We start from the raw sequence: 21,565 nt of genomic DNA, 5'->3' as shown, positions 1-21,565 counted from the left end.
ATAACTTTTATTCAAAAATTTAATATGGATACATCACCAGACTTTAAAATCATGAATATATAAGAATGGAGAAGTGAAGATTAATACGGCCATAAGGAGGAATCCACTGGTTGTCAATGTTCCAGACCTTATTAAGTATAAAATTTGTTTATTGCAATGTAATATGCCAGATGCAAAAGAGAGGAACTAAATAAAGAATCTGTCAGTACTATATTTCCTACATCTGTTGGGTATGAGTTAGAAATTTCATATTTCCTAAATGAAGCCCAGTGACTACTTGACTAATGTTCATGTCCACCTCCATTTTCATGGTGGTGAGCATTCCTCATTTTTTTCTGTTTAGTCTCTGCCTCAGTCCAAATGTGTGGAAAATTGTCCTCCTGGATTTGTCAAGAGGGCTCGAGAAGGAGAGCCAGTTGCTGCTATGACTGTGTTCCTTGTCCAGAGGGAACCATCTCCTCTCAAGAAGGTGGGTGACACCAGAGAAAAGGGCAGACCTTGAGGAAGTTGATTCATCCAGACCGTTGTCATGGAAGCGCGAGTTAAAAGATACATTGAAGCTCAGCTGTTTTTTTGTTCATATTCTAACTGCTCCTTGTATTATCTAAAAGGTAGAATAACAACAACAACAACAACAACAACAACAACAACAACCTTGGAAAGACAGGCTAGATGGAGAAAGTAGGGTTTAGTAGATTGATCAAGCTTTACTAGCGTCAGAGAAAATGTCTTCTATTTTTTACTTTGGACCTGTCCTTCCATATGTATCTTTCTAGGAACATCTACATTCTTTGAAACGTGTGGGATTTTTTAGTAATAAAGAGAATTTGTTGCTCAGGATTAAATGAGATGTCTTGGTGTCCTTTGAGCTTTGTAGTTTTCTTCCAGATGTTTCATTACCCAAACTAGATAACATAATCAGTGCTAGTAAGGAATGAGGTTTGCTGTCAGTTTATATTTTAGTGGCTTGCCCTGGGGTTGCCTTAGAGCTTCTTTGGTCAAACTCTTTAATCAGAATAGGGAGCTGGAAGGGACCTTGGATGTCTTCTTGTCCAACCCTCTACTCAAGCAGCAGGCCCTATTCCATTTCAGACAAGTGGCTCTCCAGTCTCTTCTTAAAGAACTCCAGTGCTGAAGTACCTACAACTTCTGAAGGTTAATTGATGGTTCCACTGGTTAATTGTTCTCACTATTGGTTTGTTTGCCAATTCTTTTGATTGGGTTATTGTTTATTTGATTGTTGGTGTGACATTAATATTGGAGTTAATCTACGCTCATCTGGATGCTGATCGCTGCTGGTGGGGTGTTTTAGTCTTTTTATTCTCTTTTGGGTTTGTGGATTCTCTCTTTTGTATAGCTTAAGCCAAGCCATAACCAAAACTGCTAGGAAACTTCTAGAAGCCTGGAACTCTGACAAATTAGTCATCAATAGTTGCCAAGACATAAACAATATCTATATACCATGTCAAAGAGACAATCAGCAGCCAAAATGGAAACAAAAACATCTCCCCCCCCCCCCTTTAAGACAACATCAGTGAAATCCACTAGAATAAAAACTGAGAGCAAATTCCACTCCTTACTAGCACTGATGATGTTACTTAGTTTGGATAATGAAGTGTTAGTAAGAAAACAACCAAGTTCAGAGAACCCCAAGGAATTTTTTTAGATTCACCACCTGGAAAGATTATTGCAATGCAATCTAAATCTTCTAAATCAGTGGGAAAATGTCACTGATTCACAATGTGGTGGTGAGGATAGTTGTGAGAGCACCAAAATAAACCCATATCACCTCTGCTTATTCATTCCAGATTATTTGCTGGACTCCTTTCCTCTCTCAGCTAACTAAATTTTAGAAGATATACATCCTCAGTAAAGTAAAGTACATTAGTGACCACTGGAAGAACACAGTTTGCCAAGAAAGACTATTTATTATTTACCTCTAGTATTGTAGGTTTGTTCAAAGGTTTTGCACATTACATAGGAAATCCATCAGGCCCTAAGCCCGTGATGGTGGACCTATGCCATGCATGCTGGAAGTGGTATGCAGAGTCATCTATCCAGGCATGTGAGTTGTCACCTGTTGCTCTTTAGATTCAGCCAGCTGGTTTTCGCATGCATAGGAGCCCCGGACTGGAGAAGCAGCATTCTGGCATGCATGCACCCACCAGACACCTAGTCTTCCAGCTTGTGGCACACACATGCACAGCAGCCAGCTGCTTTGTGTGTGCATGCGCACCAGAAACCAGAAGGCCAGGTGGCTGGTGTGCATGCATGTGCCAGAAAACCAGAAACGCAGCTTCCCAGAATGCACATGCATGCCGGTTTATTTCCCCTTCCAGTTTGCAGCACTCCGACTCGATGCCCAAAAGGTTTGCCAGCACTGCCCTAGGCCTTCCCCCAATTTCATAGAGTATGAGAAATATTGATATTTTTAAAGAAAATATTACTCTGATTTCTTTCTCTGGAGACATTAAGAAATACACCTTGGAAAATGCTCCTGATATTAATTATTGTTCCAAGAACGTATTTCTTGAAAGATGAAAGGATAGAATATTTAAGAAATATTGACTTTTGGTTTTCTCAGATACAGAAAAATGCACCAAGTGTCCAGATGATAAATACCCAAATGAGGATCGAGTCCAATGTATCCCCAAAGTTATATCCTTCCTGTCCTATGAAGAATATCTGGGCATCATCCTGGTCTCCTTTGGCCCTACTCTTGTTCTTAACCACAGGATTCATTTTAATCATATTTATTAAATACCTAGAAACTCCCATTGTCAAAGCCAACAACCGGGACCTCTCCTACATCCTCCTGGTCTCCCTCCTGCTTTGTTTCTTGTCTCCTTTTCTCTTCATTGGTCAACCAAGGAAAGCCACCTGCCTTCTCCGACAAACACTTTTCGGCATCATCTTCTCAGTTGCCATTTCTTCTCTTTTGGCCAAGACAATCACAGTGGTGCTGGCTTTCCTGGCCACAAAACCAGGAAGCCAAGTGAAGAGGTGGTTGGGGAAGAGTTTTGCTAACTCCATCATCCTTTCTGCTCTGGTGTCCCAAATTATCATCTGCTCCATCTGGCTGGGAGTTTCTCCCCCATTCCCTGATTCTGACTTCCACTCTCAGTCTGGAGAGATCATCCTGCTATGCAATGAAGGTTCTGATGTCATGTTTCTACCTCACCCTCAGTTACCTGGGCTTCCTAGCTGCCATCTGCTTTACAGTGGCTTTCCTGGCCAGGAATCTGCCTGGGACCTTCAACGAAGCCAAGATGATCACTTTTAGCATGCTGGTCTTCTGCAGTGTCTGGATGACTTTTGTGCCCAGCTACCTTAGCACCAAAGGGAAATACATGGTGGCTGTTCAGGTCTTCTCCATGTTGGCCTCCAATGCTGGTCTGCTGGGCTGCATCTTCATCCCCAAGTGCTACATTATCATTCTGAGGCCAGATCTGAACACAAAGGAGAAGCTTATAACCAAGAGAAATGTAGAAATGTGAGGTGGATGAATTTTAAGTCTCAATATCTTACAAGAGGCCAAATCCAGAAAATAGTTAAAGCTGTTATCCATACATAATGATTTTAGTTGAAATAATTTAAAGGCAGCTGGAAGGTGGTATTATGAGGAAAGCAGGTTCTTGAAGGAGTGGGAGCAATTGAACAAGATAGAAATATAGAAGGAATACAACCTTTTAGCTCTCATTTCTCAGAACATTTTATGGCAATGCAACTGATACATTTCTTTTTATTCAGACAGTAAATCTTTCTTGAGGATAATAACAGTAGATGGTTATGGAAGTAATCTGAAACTTACTAATTGTAAATATTCATGCTTACATGATCTATTAAACATGCATCATGTTTTCTTCCTTTCCTGGAATGTATAAATATAAGTGCATCCTTTGTCTGTAGATTTCCTCCTACTATTTTCTGGGGGGAAATTTCCCCAGTTTACACTGAATAAATAATAACTGCAGTGAGCCTTGATTATTGGTTTGTGGTTTTTAAGTTGCTTCTCTCTTTGTTTAGTTTCCAACCATTGCTACTTGGCTGACTAAAAATGGAAAGAATAGAATAGATAGAAAGAATAGAATAGAATAGAATAGAATAGAATAGAATAGAATAGAATAGAATAGAATAGAATAGAATAGAATAACAGAGTTGGAAGCAACCTTGAAATCTTTTACTCCAGCCCTTCAGTCAGGCACCAATTTCTATACCATTTCATACAAGTTCTCTTCTTAAAACCTCTCAATGCAATCTGCTCCCAGTTTATTTGTCCTCACCATTATAAATTTTCTCTTAGTTTTAGGTTGCTTCTTTCCTGATTAGTTTCCATCTGTTGTTTCTTGTCTTGCCTTTTGGTGCTTTGGAAAATAAGTTCATTAGACTAGACATACCTGTTATGTAAGCTCCCCATTGGGAGAGCAAGTATATTCAGAGAAGCGTAGTGAGAGTTGTGTTGGAGAACACACAAACCAGCATACAGAGACAGATAGGCTTTTACTTTCGTAGAAATAGAGATATCAGAGTCCATCAAACAGTCCAAGTCATACATGGATAAGACAGTCAGTCATCCATGTCTTTCAGTTAAGGGATAATCCAAATAACATAGTCCAGTATCATAAAATCAGTTCAGTACTCCAAAGTTTGCTAACAGTTGCAAAACTTACAATAGCTCATGGCACTTTCTAACAGCCAGCTTCCAAAACCCTCAGATCAATCAGCCCAGCATCTAACAAAACAGAGATCTAACAGTCATTCTGGCTCCCTCTTATGGCCGATTGAGGAAAACAGCAACAAATCGCATTTCACAGTAGGATTTAAAAAAACAGGTAAAGCAGTGCTATATGATTTATATATTGCCAACCCAACCATTAGATTAGATTCCTACCAATACCCAATTTCTATAACCGGCTCCCTAATCATCTTTGCTGCTTTCCCAGGGTCTCAAATATTTTTTTATATTGTGGTGGACAGAAACTGGAGGCAATATTACAAGTGTGGCTGTACTAAAGCTTTGTAAAAACAGTACTAGAACTTCATGTGATCTTGATTCTATCCTTCTTTTAATGCAGTGTAAGATTTGTCCAGACTAAGTGGAAGTTCACTTTGGAGGAGTAAGGGTGACTTTTTTTCTATTCTATAGAGGCTGGGGGCTGAGGATCTATTCCCTATTGTCTCAATACATGACTTTCCTAAGCTGATACTAGGCAGGGAGGAAGTGGGTATGTGCCCAGTAGACTATGATTGGTAAATGACTGTTTTCCAATAAATAAATATATCCATTGGGCCCAAATCTGGGGAGTATGTCCTAGAGTCCTCAACCTGTTCTTCCACAGGCTATGAAGAAAGGAAGGTTTGAAATTGAAAGAGAAACGGCTGCGTTTCTTGGAACTGACATCATATTTATGACTGGTTTGCAGTGTCCCGGGGTCTGTGATCAGCTTTCGTGACAAGCAAAATCAATGGATAAGTGAGATTCACTTAATAATAGTGTTACTAATTTAGCAAATGAGTATTCACTTAATGACTATGGAAGGAAGTCATAAAATGAGACAAAACTCACTTAATAAATGTCTCGCGTACCAATAGTAATTTCAGGTCCATTGGTGGTTGTAAGTCAAGAACTTCCTGAATGGAACCAAACTTTCTATAGGCTCATTATCTCATATATCTATCTGGCAGGAATGTGGAATGAGCCTTTCTGGGAGTAATACTTTATTTTATTTTTGGAGGGGGGGTTGGCTGCTTCCCACAGAGAGAGGAAGGAAGGAAAGATTGGATGGAAGGAAGGAAGAAAAAAAGAAAAGAAAAGAAAAGAAAAGAAAAAAGCAAATTTAGGGCTAGAAGGCTACTCAGAGGTCATCTAATCCAACCCTCTGCTGCAGCAGGAAATCGTACATTGTCTGGATTATTTGATGCCTCTAACAGAGAGGAAAATTGCCAGAAAAGGAGAAGGAGTTACTAGAACAAGGCTGTTATGCAGAGGAAGGCAGAGATAAGTCCTTGTCTTATGACTACAATTGAGTCCAAAATTATGTTTGCTAAGCAAGAGCATTGGTAAGTGAGCTTCACCACATTTTACCCAATCCATGACATCTCCTATTGAGTGACATCAAGTTAGCCACACCCAACCCAGGCACATGACAGTTAGCCACACCCACAAGATAGGCCACACCCACAGAATAGGTAGTATAACAATTGAAACCCACCCCTGCCTACTAGGCCAAAAATGGAGTGCAAGGGGAGGTCATGCTTGCATGCAAAGGGGATAGGGGGAGCATGGGAGGTTATGCACACATTGCATTATGGGTGTGGGCATGTACGTGCACTTTCGGCATGCGATGACAAAAAGGAAATCAAAACTCTAATGCAAAGGTCCTCAAAGTATTATTTATTAGGCATATCATATTGGCATAGCTGGCGAAAAACCAATCTGAAGTCCCCCGGGTTTTCCCCACCCCATTCAAACACCAAAGCTCTTTCCCCACATTACAGACACCCATCACATGCCCCAATCACATCTCTCCCCCCATGCTGGATGCCTCCCATCCACGCCCTCTAGGTGCTGGTGAGAGTGTCCTTGTTTCCCAGGAGACAGAATGTTATTTTGGTAAATATCCCCTTCAGCTATCTCTACTCCCACCTTCCTTTCCCACAGCTCCAGCGAGCCTCACTGTGGCAACCCTGAAGATATTCAAAGATGGCTACAGGGTTGACAGCTGTATTATGCAATCCAGCTGCAATCCAGTTGTGCAATCCAGATTATCCTCCTCAAAATGTGTCTAGGTGATGTCTCTATTATTCTTATGCTGCTGAGGTTGAGATCTTGAGTCCAATATTGTAAAGAACCCCCAAATGAAGAAAAAAAACAACCAGACAACTATGATGATGGGATTTTAAGCCCCCCCCCTCAATTATGTTTCCCATATCAATAAATTTCTACTGCACAAATGTCATGTTTAAAATAAATAGTATTTCATGCCTCAAGAAGGTTAAGGATAAAAGACAGATATGATGTTTGGACTGCTTAAAACAACTCAGCGAAGCTTGTGCTTGTAGTGGATGAGGATGGGGGATGCTATCTTCCAGCCATCCTTTAATTACTTCAGCCAATCATTATCCCAGCTTATGTATGGAGAATAACTAGCACAATTTTCTCGGTTTGGCCTATTGGAAAATGTTGAGAATCAAAATTCCTCGACTCATGTTTCTCCATTTCTTCTGGCCATAAGATGCTCCTTTGTATTCAGGTCTGGCCTCAGAATGATAATGTAGCACTTGGGGATGAAGATGCAGCCCAGCAGCCCAGCACTGGAGGCCAGAATGGAGAAGAACCTGAACAGCTATCATGTATTTCCCTTTGGTGCTCAGGTAGGTAGGCACAAAAGTCACCCAGACGCTGCAGAAGACCAGCATGCTGAAGGTGATCAGCTTGGCTTCATTGAATGCCCCAGGCATATTCCTGGCAAGAAAAGCAACAGTGAAGCAGATGGCAGCTAGGAAGCCCAGGTAACTGAGGGTGAGGTAGAACATGACATCAGAACCTTCATTGCATAGCAGGATGATCTCTCTAGGCTGAGAGTGGAAGTCAGAATCAGGGAATGGGGGAGAAACTCCCAGGCAGATGGAGCAGATGATAATTTGGGACACCAGAGCAAGAAAGGATGATGGAGTTGGCCAAACTCTTCCCCAACCAATTCTTCACCTGGTTTCCTGGTTTTGTGGCCAAGAAAGCCAGCACCACCATGATTGTTTTGGCCAAAAGAGAAAGAAATGGCAACTGAGAAGATGATGCTGAAAAGTGTTTGTCGGAGAAGGCAAGTGGCTTTCCTTGGTTGACCAATGAAGAGAAGAGGAGACAAGAAGCAAGTAGGAGGAGAACAGGAGAATGTAAGAGAGGTCCTCGGTTATTGGCTTTCACAATGGGGAGTTTCGAGGTATTTAATGAATATGAATAAAACAAGGCCTGTGGATAGGAACAAGAATAGGACAAAAGCGGCCATGATGATGCCCAGATGTTCTTCGTAAGACAGGAAAGTTATAATTTTGGGGATACATTGAACTCCGTCTTCATTTGGGTATTTATCATCTGGACATTTAGTGCACTTTTCTGTATCTGAGAACCAAAAGATATTATTAACATTAATTCCTGTTACCTTTCAAAATACTTTCTTAACTAAACTTAAGGTGGACCAGAATTTTGAAATAAGATTTATATAGCTAACTGCAATCTGGAACTGGATATTAAGGAAGAACAAAAGAGGCCCCCATTGCTTTTCCCCCAGCAGTTGAAGTAAATAAACAAAGTAGATTAGAAATCTGAAAACCAGAATTTTATAACTAACTATAACTTTGAAATGAGACATCATGGAAAAATGGGAATTAGAAGAAACTACCTGAAATTATAAAAAATATGCATAAATCAGTAATATCAAGCCTAAATAGAATTCTGAATCCAGAGAAATAGATATCTAAAGAAGAACTCAAAGAAGAAGGGGAAAGACAACCAAGGGGGAGAAATGAAGGGAAATAAAAAGCAGACAAAAATTCCATCAATCTTGGCATTGGTATAGGGAAAATTGTAAAAAAGAGGAGATTGTCCCCCCCCCCAAAAAAAAGGGAGTAAAAAGCAGACAAAAGTGGTTTTGGACCTAAACTGTTCTGAAGGAACAGTGATAGAGAAGAGCATGTCCTGCTGAATTCAGGGGCATCAAAAAGCCCCTGATTGATCCAGGAGAAAGCTCTTTTTGCCAGCTGCAAGAGAAGCAACCAAGATGGCTGCAGAAGGTTGGGACAAGCCTCTGAAACAGAAGCAATACAGGAGTATGAGTGTGTCGAAATGGTGAGGAAATTTTCTATTATTAGAGAAAGGAACCCAAAAGGCTTGGAATTTAAAATAAAATTGAAGACAGAAGAAAACAAGTGGTGAATTAACCCTGATTTAAAACTAAAACTATTGTGTTATCTTTACTACCTTAACTTGGTTTTTTTTTTTATGAATGGACTTTTTACAAATGCCTCTTACTTTTAAACTGAACTGGTCCCCTTTTTTTCCTTCTTCCTCTACAAAGAGAGGCAAAAACAGATGGAAAAGAGGCAACCCTGCCATCTAGTAACTAGAGACTTGGCAATATCTGATAAAGCTCAGGGGTGGGTTTCGACCGGTTCGCACCAGTCCCTGCGATCCGGTTGGTCGCCGAACCGGAAGTAAGTAACTTCCAGGAACAGCGAAGGCCCCCCCCGCGCCCGCACGCGCCCGCACACCCGCGCCCGCTCCTTACCCGGTTTTTACGAATTCTGCGCTTTCCACGCATGCGCAGAACGCATACAGCGCCTGCGCGATCCTCCAGGAGCAGCTGGAGCATCGCGCAGATGCTAGTACGCATGCGTGCGCCGCGTGCGTGCGCGAGGATGCCACCGGCCTCGTTCCAACCGAACCGGTTGGAACGGGGCGAGAAACCCACCCCTGATAAAGCTATAAGCTTTGTTTACTGAAAGGGTCAATGGAAAATGTCTTGTTTATACAGGTGTTCCTTTGAAGGAAAGAGAAAGCTTTGATTTGAAAAAGTCCACTGAATTTGTTTGAAACCTAAAAAATCTTGGATGTTTTGGCAGTGTTTATAACCTGGAAAATTACACAACATAAAGAAAAGGCACTAATCTTGCAAATTTTACTGGAAATTCAAAAAGTTTTAATAATTACAGAGAGAATTGAAAAGAGACTTGAAATTATAGATCAAAATACAGAAAGCATGGGGGCAGTGATGAAGTTTGAGGCAAAGCTGAAAAATAACAGAGACATATGAAAGTGATAAGTAAATTGTCAACACCGACAATAAACTTAGAATGGAGGGAAATGACAAGTGTGAAATATGGAAAGGAGAAATTGATGAACTGGAACCTTATTTTAGATGTCAGAATACAGATGAAGAAAGGAGAGAAAATTTGGCAGAAATAATGAGAATAATCTCTGCAGAAGCACCAATGGCAACAAAAGTTAAACTGATAAAAAGAGCAGACAGAGGGTTTTGAATTCTTATAAGTCATGCAATGAATAACAAGTTCTTAAGAGAAGTCCACATAAGACTTATCAAGAAAACACTTAGAATACAGACTTTAGAAATGGCGAGAGATATGGGACTACACAATTTCTGGAAGGATAACAGGATGAGAAATGAAATATCCAATAAATTTTACTTAAATGTAGTTTAAATTTGAGTGTTATGTCAACGTAATAAAGCTATAGTCAAATAAATGATTAATATGATAACAAAGCATTTAATATTACTAGATGTAATATGAAATTTTATACAATACTGTAAGTGAGGATCATGGAGATGATGTTGAAAATATCATTATAAAAGATAAACAATTCTATATAGAATATAATATAAAGATGTAATATCAATGATTTTAGGATGATGTAATAAAATGTATAAATTTATAATAAAAATATAAATTTACTTCAATTTTATATGCCTTATGTTGAAAGGATGTAATAATAGCTAGGCTTAATGAATGTTTAATAATTATAACAATTTGTATACATGTAATTAGATTGATGATACTAATAATGGGGGAAAACATGGAATGAAAATTATTAGGGAATATTATCAATACTAAAATAATGAATGACTTAGAATAGGATTTAAAAAATAACCCTTTATTGTTGGATAGATTGAAGATGATACAATGAATCATTATAATATTAATGATTTTATATTTAGAATACCTTGTCTAAAATGGAGAAACAATAGTGATAATCAAACAAAGGAAGTATAATAACAATGTATACAAAGATATCTTGATTAACAATATGTGAATTTTGATAAAATTCAAGTGATGACTATGGAAAGGATGCAGAAAGAGCTTGTAACCAATCAACACACTGTATGTACAGGGTGGGGCATAACCTTTTCCTAGGGGGTCACAGCAAGATCGACAGCAGTTTACAACTTCCGCGACACCTCATTTTAAAGCCCATAAAAAACTGAATTGAATGAGCTATTAAATGTTAAATTTGCTTTAAGAATGGCTGGAAAATTCGATTCGGAAGAACAAAGGATCATTGACAGAATAAAATGCATTGCCTTTCGAGAGGCTCGCGATGCTGGAGCGACGTTTATCAATCCACCTCGTTTGAATGCTGTTCGAAGGGCTAATGGTGGTCATACTGACTATTAAATCGTGTCAATAAACTCAGTTTTGATGGGCTTTCGAATGGTGTATGAATTATTTGTGTTGTTATTACAAGTGTTGCTGTGACCCCTAGGAAAAGGTTATGCCCCGCCCTGTAGTTGAAGAGGCTTTTATGTTATATGTCTTGTGTGTTTGTGATTGTCTGAAAATAAAAAAAGTATATATATTTAAAAAATCTCTGGGTGAGACCACTTCCACTAGGCCTTCTTTTTTCTTTGATGTTGGACTAGAAGACCTCCGAGGTTCTTTCCAACTCTGTGATTCTGGTGTCACCAGAGGTGGAATTCAGCCTGTTCTGACCAGTTCTGGAGAACTGTGAGCGGAATTTTTGAGTGGTTTGGAGAACCGGTAAATACCACCTCTGACTGACGCCACTTCCATCTATTCTCTGTCTCCTGAGTTCCAGCTGACTGAGAGGAAATGGGGATTTTGCAGTAACTTTTCGCTGGAGTGGGGAGTGAATGGAGATTTTACAGTATCCTTCCCCTGCCATGCCCAACAAGCCACGCCCACAGAATCAGTAGTAAAAAAAATTGAATCCCACCACTGGATGTCGCCCACCTTCCGTAGTGGAGATGGTGCCTCTGGACAAGGAACACAGTCATAGCAGCAAACTGGCTCTCCTTCTCGAGCCCTCTTGACAAATCCAGGATGACAATTTTCTACACATTTGGACTGAGGCAGAGACTAAGAAGAAAATACAAGGAGTGCCAAAGAAAATATGTTAGAATTCACCATCCATAGAAAATGGATGAAAGATATGAACTAAGTGGACTCTGGACTTCACGTAGGTAAAGAGGCAATCTCTACCTAGTTCCAAATAGTTATAGGAAGATAGACATATTGGCAGATTTTTCATTTAATTCCATCCTTTTGCTTCTGCAATACCAGATTGCAATATAGAAGTTTTCTATGTCATAAAATCTTGAGGGATGGAATCAAGAAAATATTTAAACATTAAGTGACAGTGGGTTCCTCCTCATGGCAGTATCAATATTCATCCCTCCATTGTTCATCTAGCTATTATTTTATAGTATGATCATAAATTCATATTACATTTTAGAATATGTTTGCAAAATATAAATTAAGTTTTGTTCTGTTCATTAAAATAGAATAAAACTCTGATGAAGAAAGGATCTTCTGACCTATGGGATCTGGAAAGGTTTCCAAGGTGGGGTGTGGGAGGAGTCACTGAATGGGTATTGTTACGGCCCAATTGCCTGCAGACTGAGGTAAGGCCAAGGCCACAGCAGATCTGGATCCTCCTCCAGCTACTAGCCACCCCCACACCTAGTACTAGTGGAGGGGAAGAGAAAGCAGGGCCCATTTCACAGGCCCCAGGTTGAGAAGGAGGAGATCCCCACCCCGGACCTCTTCCTGGAGGTGCTGAAGTCCCAATGGACCAAGCTGGGTTCCTTCCCCACTCCTGGGAGTAATGATCATAGATTCCACAACCTAAATGCATCCTTTAACCAAGCATTGCAGATGCCTTCCGTGGACGCTCCAGTGGCAGCCTTGGCCTCCACTTCCTCTGTAGTAACAGGAGACATCTCCATCTGCCTTAAGGCAGAGGACAGGAGAGCAGAACTAGTCCTGCGTAAGACCCTCCAGGCCGTCTCGTGGGCCATCAAGGCGGCGGTGACCGCATTCTTCTTTCATAGGTCCACCGTCCTTCTTCCGAATCATCGGTTAATCTGGGGAGTCACCAGGAGGAACAGAGGGCGTGTCCTCAGATTTACCTCAGTCTCCAGGCAATTGGGCAGTAACAATACCCATTCAGTGACTGCTCCCTCACCATCCTTGAAACATGCAGTTCAGGTAGGACCAACTGACTTTTTTTCCCCTGGAATACATAAACTTTGGAAAGCCGCTCTTTTTGAAAGTAGTCTAAAACAATCTGCCAGTTAAGATACAATGGAAAAAAATCATATGGTTGCTGTGTTGATGAAATAAGAAAAAAAACCCGGTCTGTCTACTTTCTAGAACTACAGGCGGGGCATAACCTTTTCCTAGGGGGTCACAGCAACACTTGTAATAACAACACAAATAATTCATACACCATTCGAAAGCCCATCAAAAACTGAGTTTATTGACACGATTTAATAGTCAGTATGACCACCATTAGCCCTTCGAACAGCATTCAAACGAGGTGGATAAGAACACAACAAATCTTCAAACAGTTCCGTTCGATTTTCCAGATTTTTCAACACAGTTTCCAAATTCATTCTCAAAGTTTCAACCGAATATCAATTTTGACCTTGCTCCTGAATCATCAGAGCTTCCACTTCATCCTTAATTATGGCCCCAATGTTCTCTGCCGGATTGAGATCTGGCGAATTTCCCGGCCAGACGTCATTGCCCCAAAATTCGACATTGTTGTCCTTTAACAATTGCTGAGTCGCATTTGCACGCATGCAAGGAGCTTTGTCATGAAGAAAGACAGCCTCACCAACCACCAAGACATTGTCTGGATCACTGAGAAATGGAATGACATTCTCCAATAAATTTTCTCACGGAAATAACTGCCATCCCAGGATTCCCCTTTATCCTTCAAAACCCAATGCAGTTTCTTGGCTGTGAAAATGACGAAAATCCCGATGCAAGTCAGATTGCGAACGATTTGTCGATATCGTTCATGTTTGGCGATGTCGTCGACGTCTTTAGCCCAAATTCGATCGTTCTGGAAATTCGGTTTTCGAATGGCATAAACGAAGAATTCGTCAGATGGCGCCAAATGAAGAAAATCTTCCTCGGTCCATTCAGACAACCAATCGCACAACCAAAGCCGATCTTGAACGTGTGTTTGAGTTTTCAATGGTTTGCAAATGACGTGGAATGGCTTCAAACCTTCTCGTTCTCGATATCGGCCGATTGTCCTTTGATCAACTCGTTTTCCACAAATTTGAAGGATTTCTTGGGCCACTTTTCGGTTTCCTTTTCGTTGTTTGCGACTGCCAGTTGCAATGATGGCTTTGCTTTCTTGGGACAGTTGCAGAGGACGCCCTTCTCCAAATGTTGTGAAACATTCTTGGGCTGTTTTGTTCCAATTATCATTAACCCAATCCGGATGACGTTTCAATTTGTTTGCAATCCATTTTCGATTGATAAACGTCGCTCCAGCATCGCGAGCCTCTCGAAAGGCAATGCATTTTATTCTGTCAATGATCCTTTGTTCTTCCGAATCGAATTTTCCAGCCATTCTTAAAGCAAATTTAACATTTAATAGCTCATTCAATTCAGTTTTTTATGGGCTTTAAAATGAGGTGTCGCGGAAGTTGTAAACTGCTGTCGATCTTGCTGTGACCCCCTAGGAAAAGGTTATGCCCCGCCCTGTATAGTGAAAGTAGATGGAGTTGAGGTAATGAAAACGCATCCCATAAGAGATCTTAATTGCAGCATGTGGGACGTGTATATGAGCCTTGGGTTGGAAAGAGATTTTTCTAAGGCCCTGCTAAATCGGGTTCAGAATCAGAATCGAGTTGGAAGGAACCTTGAAGGTCTTCTAATCCAGCCCCCCCCCCCCCCCAACAAGCAGGAGACCTTATACCATTTCAGAGGGTGGCTGTTCAGTCTCTTCTTAAAAATCTCCAGTTTTGGAGCACCCACCATGTCTGAAGGCAAAGCTGTTCCACTGGTTAATTGGCCTCACTGTTAGGAGGTTTCTCCTTAATTCCAGGTTGCTTCTCTCTTTGATTAGCTTCAATCAATGGTGGGTCCTACTGATTCGGACCAGTTCGGCTGAACTGGTAGCAGTTTGGCAGCCTGGGTCACTGGAACCAGCAGTGACCCAGGCCTGCCACATCCCTGAGCCAGTTCCCCATCTTGTTTTTTGCTTCTGCACATGTGGGATTTTCAAAATTTTTAGCAAGGAGTTCTCTACCCAATTGGGTGGGCATGGCCATGGTGGGCATGGCCTAGTCAGCCTCCTGCACCATAATGGGAGGGGAAATTTTTGCCCTCCCCAGGCTCCAGAGGCTTTTCCTCAGCCTCCAGGAAGGTGAAAACAGCCTCTCCAGGCTCTAGAGGCCTCCTGGAGGCCGGAAACAGGTCCGTTTCCAGCCTTCCCAAATTTCTGGTAGCCCCATTTTTCACACACACACCTGAGCCTCTGTGCACGCTCTGGACTTACCTGCATCCAAAATGGGCCATGTGGGGACTCCTGGAAGGGAGGGGCAGTGTGGTAGTGCCAGCCAGGAATTAGGCATTCTCCAAACTGCACAGAATCTTAGCTAGAGGTTCTCCCAAACCCCTCAAACCCCCAGTTGCTCACCTTTGGTTTCCATCCATTATTTCTTGTCTTGCCTTCTGCTGATTTGGAAAAAAAAATTGACCCCCCCCCTCTTTTTTTGGGCAGCCGCTCAAATACTGGAATACTGCTACCATGTCTCCCTTAGTCCTTATTTTCTCTAAACTGAGCACACCCAATTCCTGCAACTGTTCTTCATATGTTTTATTCCAGGATTTTAATCATCTTAGTTGCTCTTTTCTGGACTTTTTTGAAATCATAATATCATTTTGTAGTGTGCTGACACTATAAAATTTCATCTGATTAGGATAAATGTTATGATGCAATACAGAATTTCATTGAATTAAGTTCAAACCTGAACTTAGGCACTTGTCCACAGAATTTCCTACTTAACTGAGGGCAAGGAATAAGAAAATAGAGGTTGTCAACACTGCAATCCCAGGAGCCCAATGGCCCCTCTCCTTAGTTTTAGGGAGATAGCAGATAGCACAAAGGAACTGTGTCCTAAAGCAGTGTTTTTCAACCTTTTTTGTGCAAAGGCACACTTTTTTCATGAAAAAAATCACGAGGCACACCACCATTAGAAAATGTTAAAAAAATTTAACTCTGTGCCTATATTGACTATATATAAAGTGTTTTTCCCACGGCACATCTTACACTATGTCACAGCACACTAGTGTGCCGCGGCACAGTGGTTGAAAAACACTGTCCTAAAGAACTACCACTCAACATCATATCTGGGATATTGCTGAATCAGTTTAAAAGAGTGCTCCATATTGTAGTAGTTTTGAAGTCCCCCAAGCTGTTTAAAGAAACTACTAGGGTTCTACTCCCCACATTTTCCCTAATACTCAATGAAAGTCACCCAACTTGGTGACTACAATTAGCCTTCTTCAAATGAGTCCTAAAGCTTTGGGAACACATAAATACTTCACCTACCTTTTTGATCAACTTTAGTTGTGAAATAGCATCTTGGATGATGTCAAGTCTGTCTCTTTCAAAACTCCCAAGATGCCCTCTGATTGGATCCTCCGTGGGGGAAACTAACAATATTGCAAGGTCCAAATATGCTGTTACATCCCATTTTCATCCACGTACAGTTTCAGCCAGGAAAAGTTGCAGAAGACTTTCTTCTCTAAAAGTGGGTGAAACTAGAATGGAAACATACAAGAATTTTAAAAGCAGAAAACTTGGCTTTTATCCCATGTGGGTCTTTCACATTTGAATCTTTCTTATATAGTTGTGTAACTTGCAAATATGGTTACTTTGGAGAAAACATTAGGAAGGATTCTTTCTTCATTTATTTCTCTGCTTATTGTGCAGTTGTGGCTCTCCCTGCCTCTTATTTGATTATTACCTAAGCAGTATCTTCTCCCATTTCCCCAGAGGTGATTCTCATTATTCTTCATTTATATTTTCTTAACAGATGGTTAGATTAATAGATTTCTTAATAGATTTCAGAAAAAAATGAAGGTATATGAGTAGCTTTAACTGTGATTCCTGCAGGAATATCATAGTCTCCTTCAAATTTATGAATGTAAAAGTCTATTATGCTAGTTACAGTAGTATACATACATGAATGTATTTAAAAATGCATCAGTACATTCTTTAAAAATCAGCAGTGTTAAAAATAAAAATACATCTTTCATGACACCACCCTTTGGAACATTATGCATAAGTGATTAGATATGCCAAACCTATTGGCCACATATAGCACAAGGAGGCTGAAATAGAATAGAATAACAAAGTTGGAAGGGACCTTGGAGGTCCTTCTAGTCCAACCCTAGGGGAAGAAACCCTACACTACTCCAGACAAATAGTTATTTGTCTTCTTAAAAACTTCCAGTGTAGGAGCATTTACAACTTCTAGAAGCAGTTGTTCCACTGATTAATTGTTCTAACTGTCAGGAAATTTCTCCTCAGTTCTAGGTTGCTTCTCTCTTTGATCAGTCTCCACCCATTGCTTCTTGTTCTACCCTCAGGTGCTTTGGAGAATAACTTGACTCCCTCTCTTTCTTGCAGTCTTTGAGATATCAGAATACTGCTATCATCTCACCCCTAGTCTTCTTTTCATAAGACTAGACATATCCAGTTCTAGCAATAGTTCTTTAAATGTTTTAGCCTCCAGTCTCCTGATCATCAGTGTTGCTCTTCTCTGCACGCTTTCTAGAGTCTCATGGTTCCTCTTACGTTTCCACTGCATTTCTGCTCAAAAGTAACTAGGTTTCATGGATCCTTATTGGGACCCCATACCTGCCATGACTGCAGCCTTGTAAGCACCCAAACTCTCTTTGCCCTCCTCCACCTCCTCCTCCTGGATCTGAAGGAATAGCAACATTCAAGGCATGCACCATGGTCTGAAGGACACTGTAAAAATAGTGGTCATTTGGGGTCTAAATCCTGTTCCTTTTTTCTTTGTTCTCCAATGGTGCTTTCTGGATGCATCTTCTACGGCCTTTGACAGAAAAGATGTGCTTTGAAAAAGAGCAGTCAAAATATTGATCTCAAATTGGGGTTCCACAAAGATATTTGGTTTATAGCATCATCCTTAGGGTCTTTTTTCCTCTGAAAAGCAAAGACCAAATGCTATGGACAAATTTGAAAAGTATGGTGCTTTGGCATTAGAAATTTACCCACGATTGTCATGATCCATATTTTCCCTTCAATGGGTCCTGGGCAAACCTTCAGCGCCAAATGGAAAGGAAGAATTCTTTCAATTGGGGAAAATATTCTGTGAAGTGAACAAAGAAATTGACTTGTCTCCACTTAGAGATGGGCAACCCTGAGCGGTTCTATTTGTCCAGCCATTGAGAATCGCTGTGACATAACAACACAAATTCCATTCCTGGCCAGCATAGGAGTAAAAATCCTCATGAAGTTTTCTCCATTCTCTGTGTCTGGAGCAAAGAGACCAATCACAGATCCATCTGAAATGGAGGAGCCAGTTGGACAATACCTGGGTACTGGATCCCTTCTTTAGAAACCATTTGATGTAAAAAAGGGAACTTACTTTTATCACTCAGAGCTGCTGAAGTAGTTGACAATTGATCTGAAAAGGAAGAAAGAATGCTGTGTTACATTTGAGACAGATCAAATCCAACATATTAACTTTTAATAAATCTGACTTAACTTCTGTATGGCATCTGGCAATACTACTGAAGCACCCCCAGCTGTTCAAAGAAACTACTATGGTTTTACTCCTCAACTTCCCTGATTTAACACAAAGAAAAACATTGTAATTGTATAAATTCCCAATTCAGCCTTGAGAGGAGCAGCCAAAATGTCTTTTATCCATACCCAAGCTACTTCTCAGATGCTTTGAATGGGTTTCTTCTAGTAATGATACATTTTCAGTACCAAATGTCCACTTCATACATATATTATTAACTTTGATCTTACATACTTTAATAATTGGGAATAAATGAACCTGGATAGCTATTTTTTTAGAGGACATTCACTTATGCCCTTTCTATAAGTGAATTCATTTGATAAGGAACAATAATCCAATTTCAGAGAAAGCTATTGCTAGATAAGAAAAGGTGTTAAGTGCTTTATTTATTCATCATCTGTGGCTATAGTGTCATTTTCCAAAGACCATATGTTTTGATTTTGATTTATTAATAATCAAAGAATTATTATGAGAGTAGAATATAGCAGTAGACTTAATACCGCTTCATAGGGCTTTCAGCCCCCCTCTAAGCGGTTTACAGAGAGTCAGCATATTGCCCCCAACAATCTGGGTCCTCATTTTACCCACCTCGGAAGGATGAAGGCTGAGTCAACCCTGAGCCGGTGAGATTTGAACCGCTGAACTGCTGATCTAGCAGTAGCCTGCAGTGCTGCATTAACCACTGCACACCTCGGCACCTAGAAGCCAAATCTTCATAGCTAGATAGATGATAGATAGATAGATAGATAGATAGATAGATAGATGATAGATAGATAGACAGAGAGAGAGAGAGACAGACAGACAGACAGACAGACAGACAGATAATTTTAATCAACATTTGTTTCCAGTTTTGTGCAAAGGAATCCTAGGTGTGGTAAGTATGTGTAGTATTATGTATTGAGATTTTTTGTCCATTTTCAGGTCTAATATTCCTAATAAGAACAATTCCGGTTTCAATTCTATCTTTTGCTCCATAATTTCGTCCAGCCATTTCTGAATTTTTCACCAGTATTTCCTTGTGATGGGGCCACTCCACCACATATGGTAGAATGTTCCAGACGTGTGGCTACATCTCCAACATTTGAGGGATAGATTTGGATACATTTTAGCCAATCTTGCTGAGAGCAAATGCCATCTATAAAACATTTTATAAAGGTTTCTTTTATAGGCTACTGCCGTCGTAAATTTATGATTTATTTCCCATGTTGTCCCAGGTTTTCTAACTCTATATTGTGGACCCAGCTAATCAATGTCTCTTTACTTTCTCTTCCCCATATTATGTCTTAAAAGAAAATTAATAATTTGGTAATCATTTTTTCTCCCGTTCCTAATAATATTTTATCTAATTTCATTTGTTTCTCTTGTATAACACATTGTTCCCAATTTTTTTGAAAAAAAACTTGTTTTGATTTGCAAATAAGGCCACCATTCCATATATATTCCTTGTGTTTTCAGATCTTGTACTGATTTTAGTTCTCCTTTTTCATCTTAGAGTTCTGCATAACTTACCATTTTACTGAGCTCTACAGTATTTGAATATATCATTGCCTCCATCATGATAACCAGATTGGGATTTTCATATAATGGTTCTTTTTGATTTTTTCTCAAACCTGGAGGTGACGGTTGGCGTGCCACCAAAAATGACTCTGCGTGCCACTGTGGCATGCATGTCATAGATTCACCATCACAGCTATAGATAATTTGGGCAATTATTGCTAGAGTCTTTTATTCCATTTTTTTTAATATTTAGGAACTACGATTGCCATCTTTCACTCAACTGGGATATTGCAAGTATTTGTTTATATTTGTAAAATAACCTGCCAACAGAGGGACCCACCAATTCAGATACTTTTTTGAATAGTACAGCAGGTGTTCTTGGGTAGAGAACTCCTTGCAAGTTCTCTCCATGTTGTCATCTTGTTCTTCAAGCCTTTTGTGATGAATTTGATCACAAACAGATCAGGCTAAAATGAATTGACTTGTTGGCTAATAAGCTTGCAAAAATTGTAAAGTAATGCTAATAGTCCTTTCAAGTCCCTAAAACATATGTTTATCAACTTAATGTAAAATAATCCACTGCAATTCCTTTCACAAATTGTTTAACATTTGAAATATCATATATTGGTTAAGATATGTACAAAATACCTATTTCCCATTATTACTGCACCTTCCTTTTATACATATGCCTATTTGATTGGATGCAGAACCTCTTCTCACCTTCACAACTATGAAAAAGAAGCTTGCAAGGCTCAGAGATGGTGTCATGAGAAGATATAGCTGCTTTGATGCTTGCCTTCTCCCAACTGTGAACCCTAAACCCCAACCATGACATCTCCAATAGCCAGGGTGAAAAGCAGCTCTTGAATTCCATAGTAAAGAGATGGTTGGATCACCCATCACCATCCTACTCACTTTACAAAATAAACATACACAAACCTGTGGGACTTTGTAGGTGCCTATCAAAGTTGATATCTGGATGGAGCTGTCACCATCAACTCCATCAATAAAAGCCAAAGTGTTGTCCTTCCTTCCACAGCTGTAGTTGGGGATGTTGGCTTCTCCAGGAGAAAGCATGTCCACCAAAGCCTCTGAAGTGCCAAGGGTGCTCATATAGTTGTCATGGATGTTGTAGCCAAGTGTGAGATTGTGCAAGAACTGGGGTCTCTTGTTGACTTCTTGAATATTGAAAATGGACCATATGATTTTGATGGATTAAGAGTTAAATTACTGTAAAATAAATGTTCATTTTATCATCATTCCCATCACCAATAATCACAAAATAGTTTTTCCCCCTTAAAAATATTCCACTTTCTCTCCACTAACATATTGAATGTGAAGCCTGTATTGATTCAAAACCAGAGGGAAATGATAGTCACCCACAACTTGAAGAGATGAAATGGAGATATTCAGAAACATTGCTATTTGTAGCAGTGCTGATTTTCATTTGT

General features: G+C 40.0%; 1 protein-coding gene across 1 annotated transcript in view; it reads right to left on the bottom strand.

The window, feature by feature from the left end:
• Positions 1–21,227, bottom strand: part of LOC116502529 (vomeronasal type-2 receptor 26-like) — a 53,497-nt gene extending 32,270 nt beyond the window's left edge. The window contains exons 1-4 of the mRNA XM_032208410.1: positions 21,054–21,227; positions 17,702–17,768; positions 16,547–16,599; positions 3,330–3,449 (exon numbers count right to left, since the gene is read on the bottom strand). Coding sequence (XP_032064301.1) covers positions 3,330–3,449; positions 16,547–16,599; positions 17,702–17,768; positions 21,054–21,227 — 414 coding nt within the window. The remainder of the gene's footprint in view (positions 1–3,329; positions 3,450–16,546; positions 16,600–17,701; positions 17,769–21,053) is intronic.
• Between the last annotated feature and the right edge of the window lie 338 nt (positions 21,228–21,565).

Source organism: Thamnophis elegans, chromosome 2, assembly GCF_009769535.1.
Source record: "Thamnophis elegans isolate rThaEle1 chromosome 2, rThaEle1.pri, whole genome shotgun sequence".
NCBI lineage: Eukaryota > Metazoa > Chordata > Lepidosauria > Squamata > Colubridae > Thamnophis > Thamnophis elegans.
Note: the sequence above shows the minus strand (reverse complement) of the source record. Positions and strands in the feature narration are given on the sequence as shown.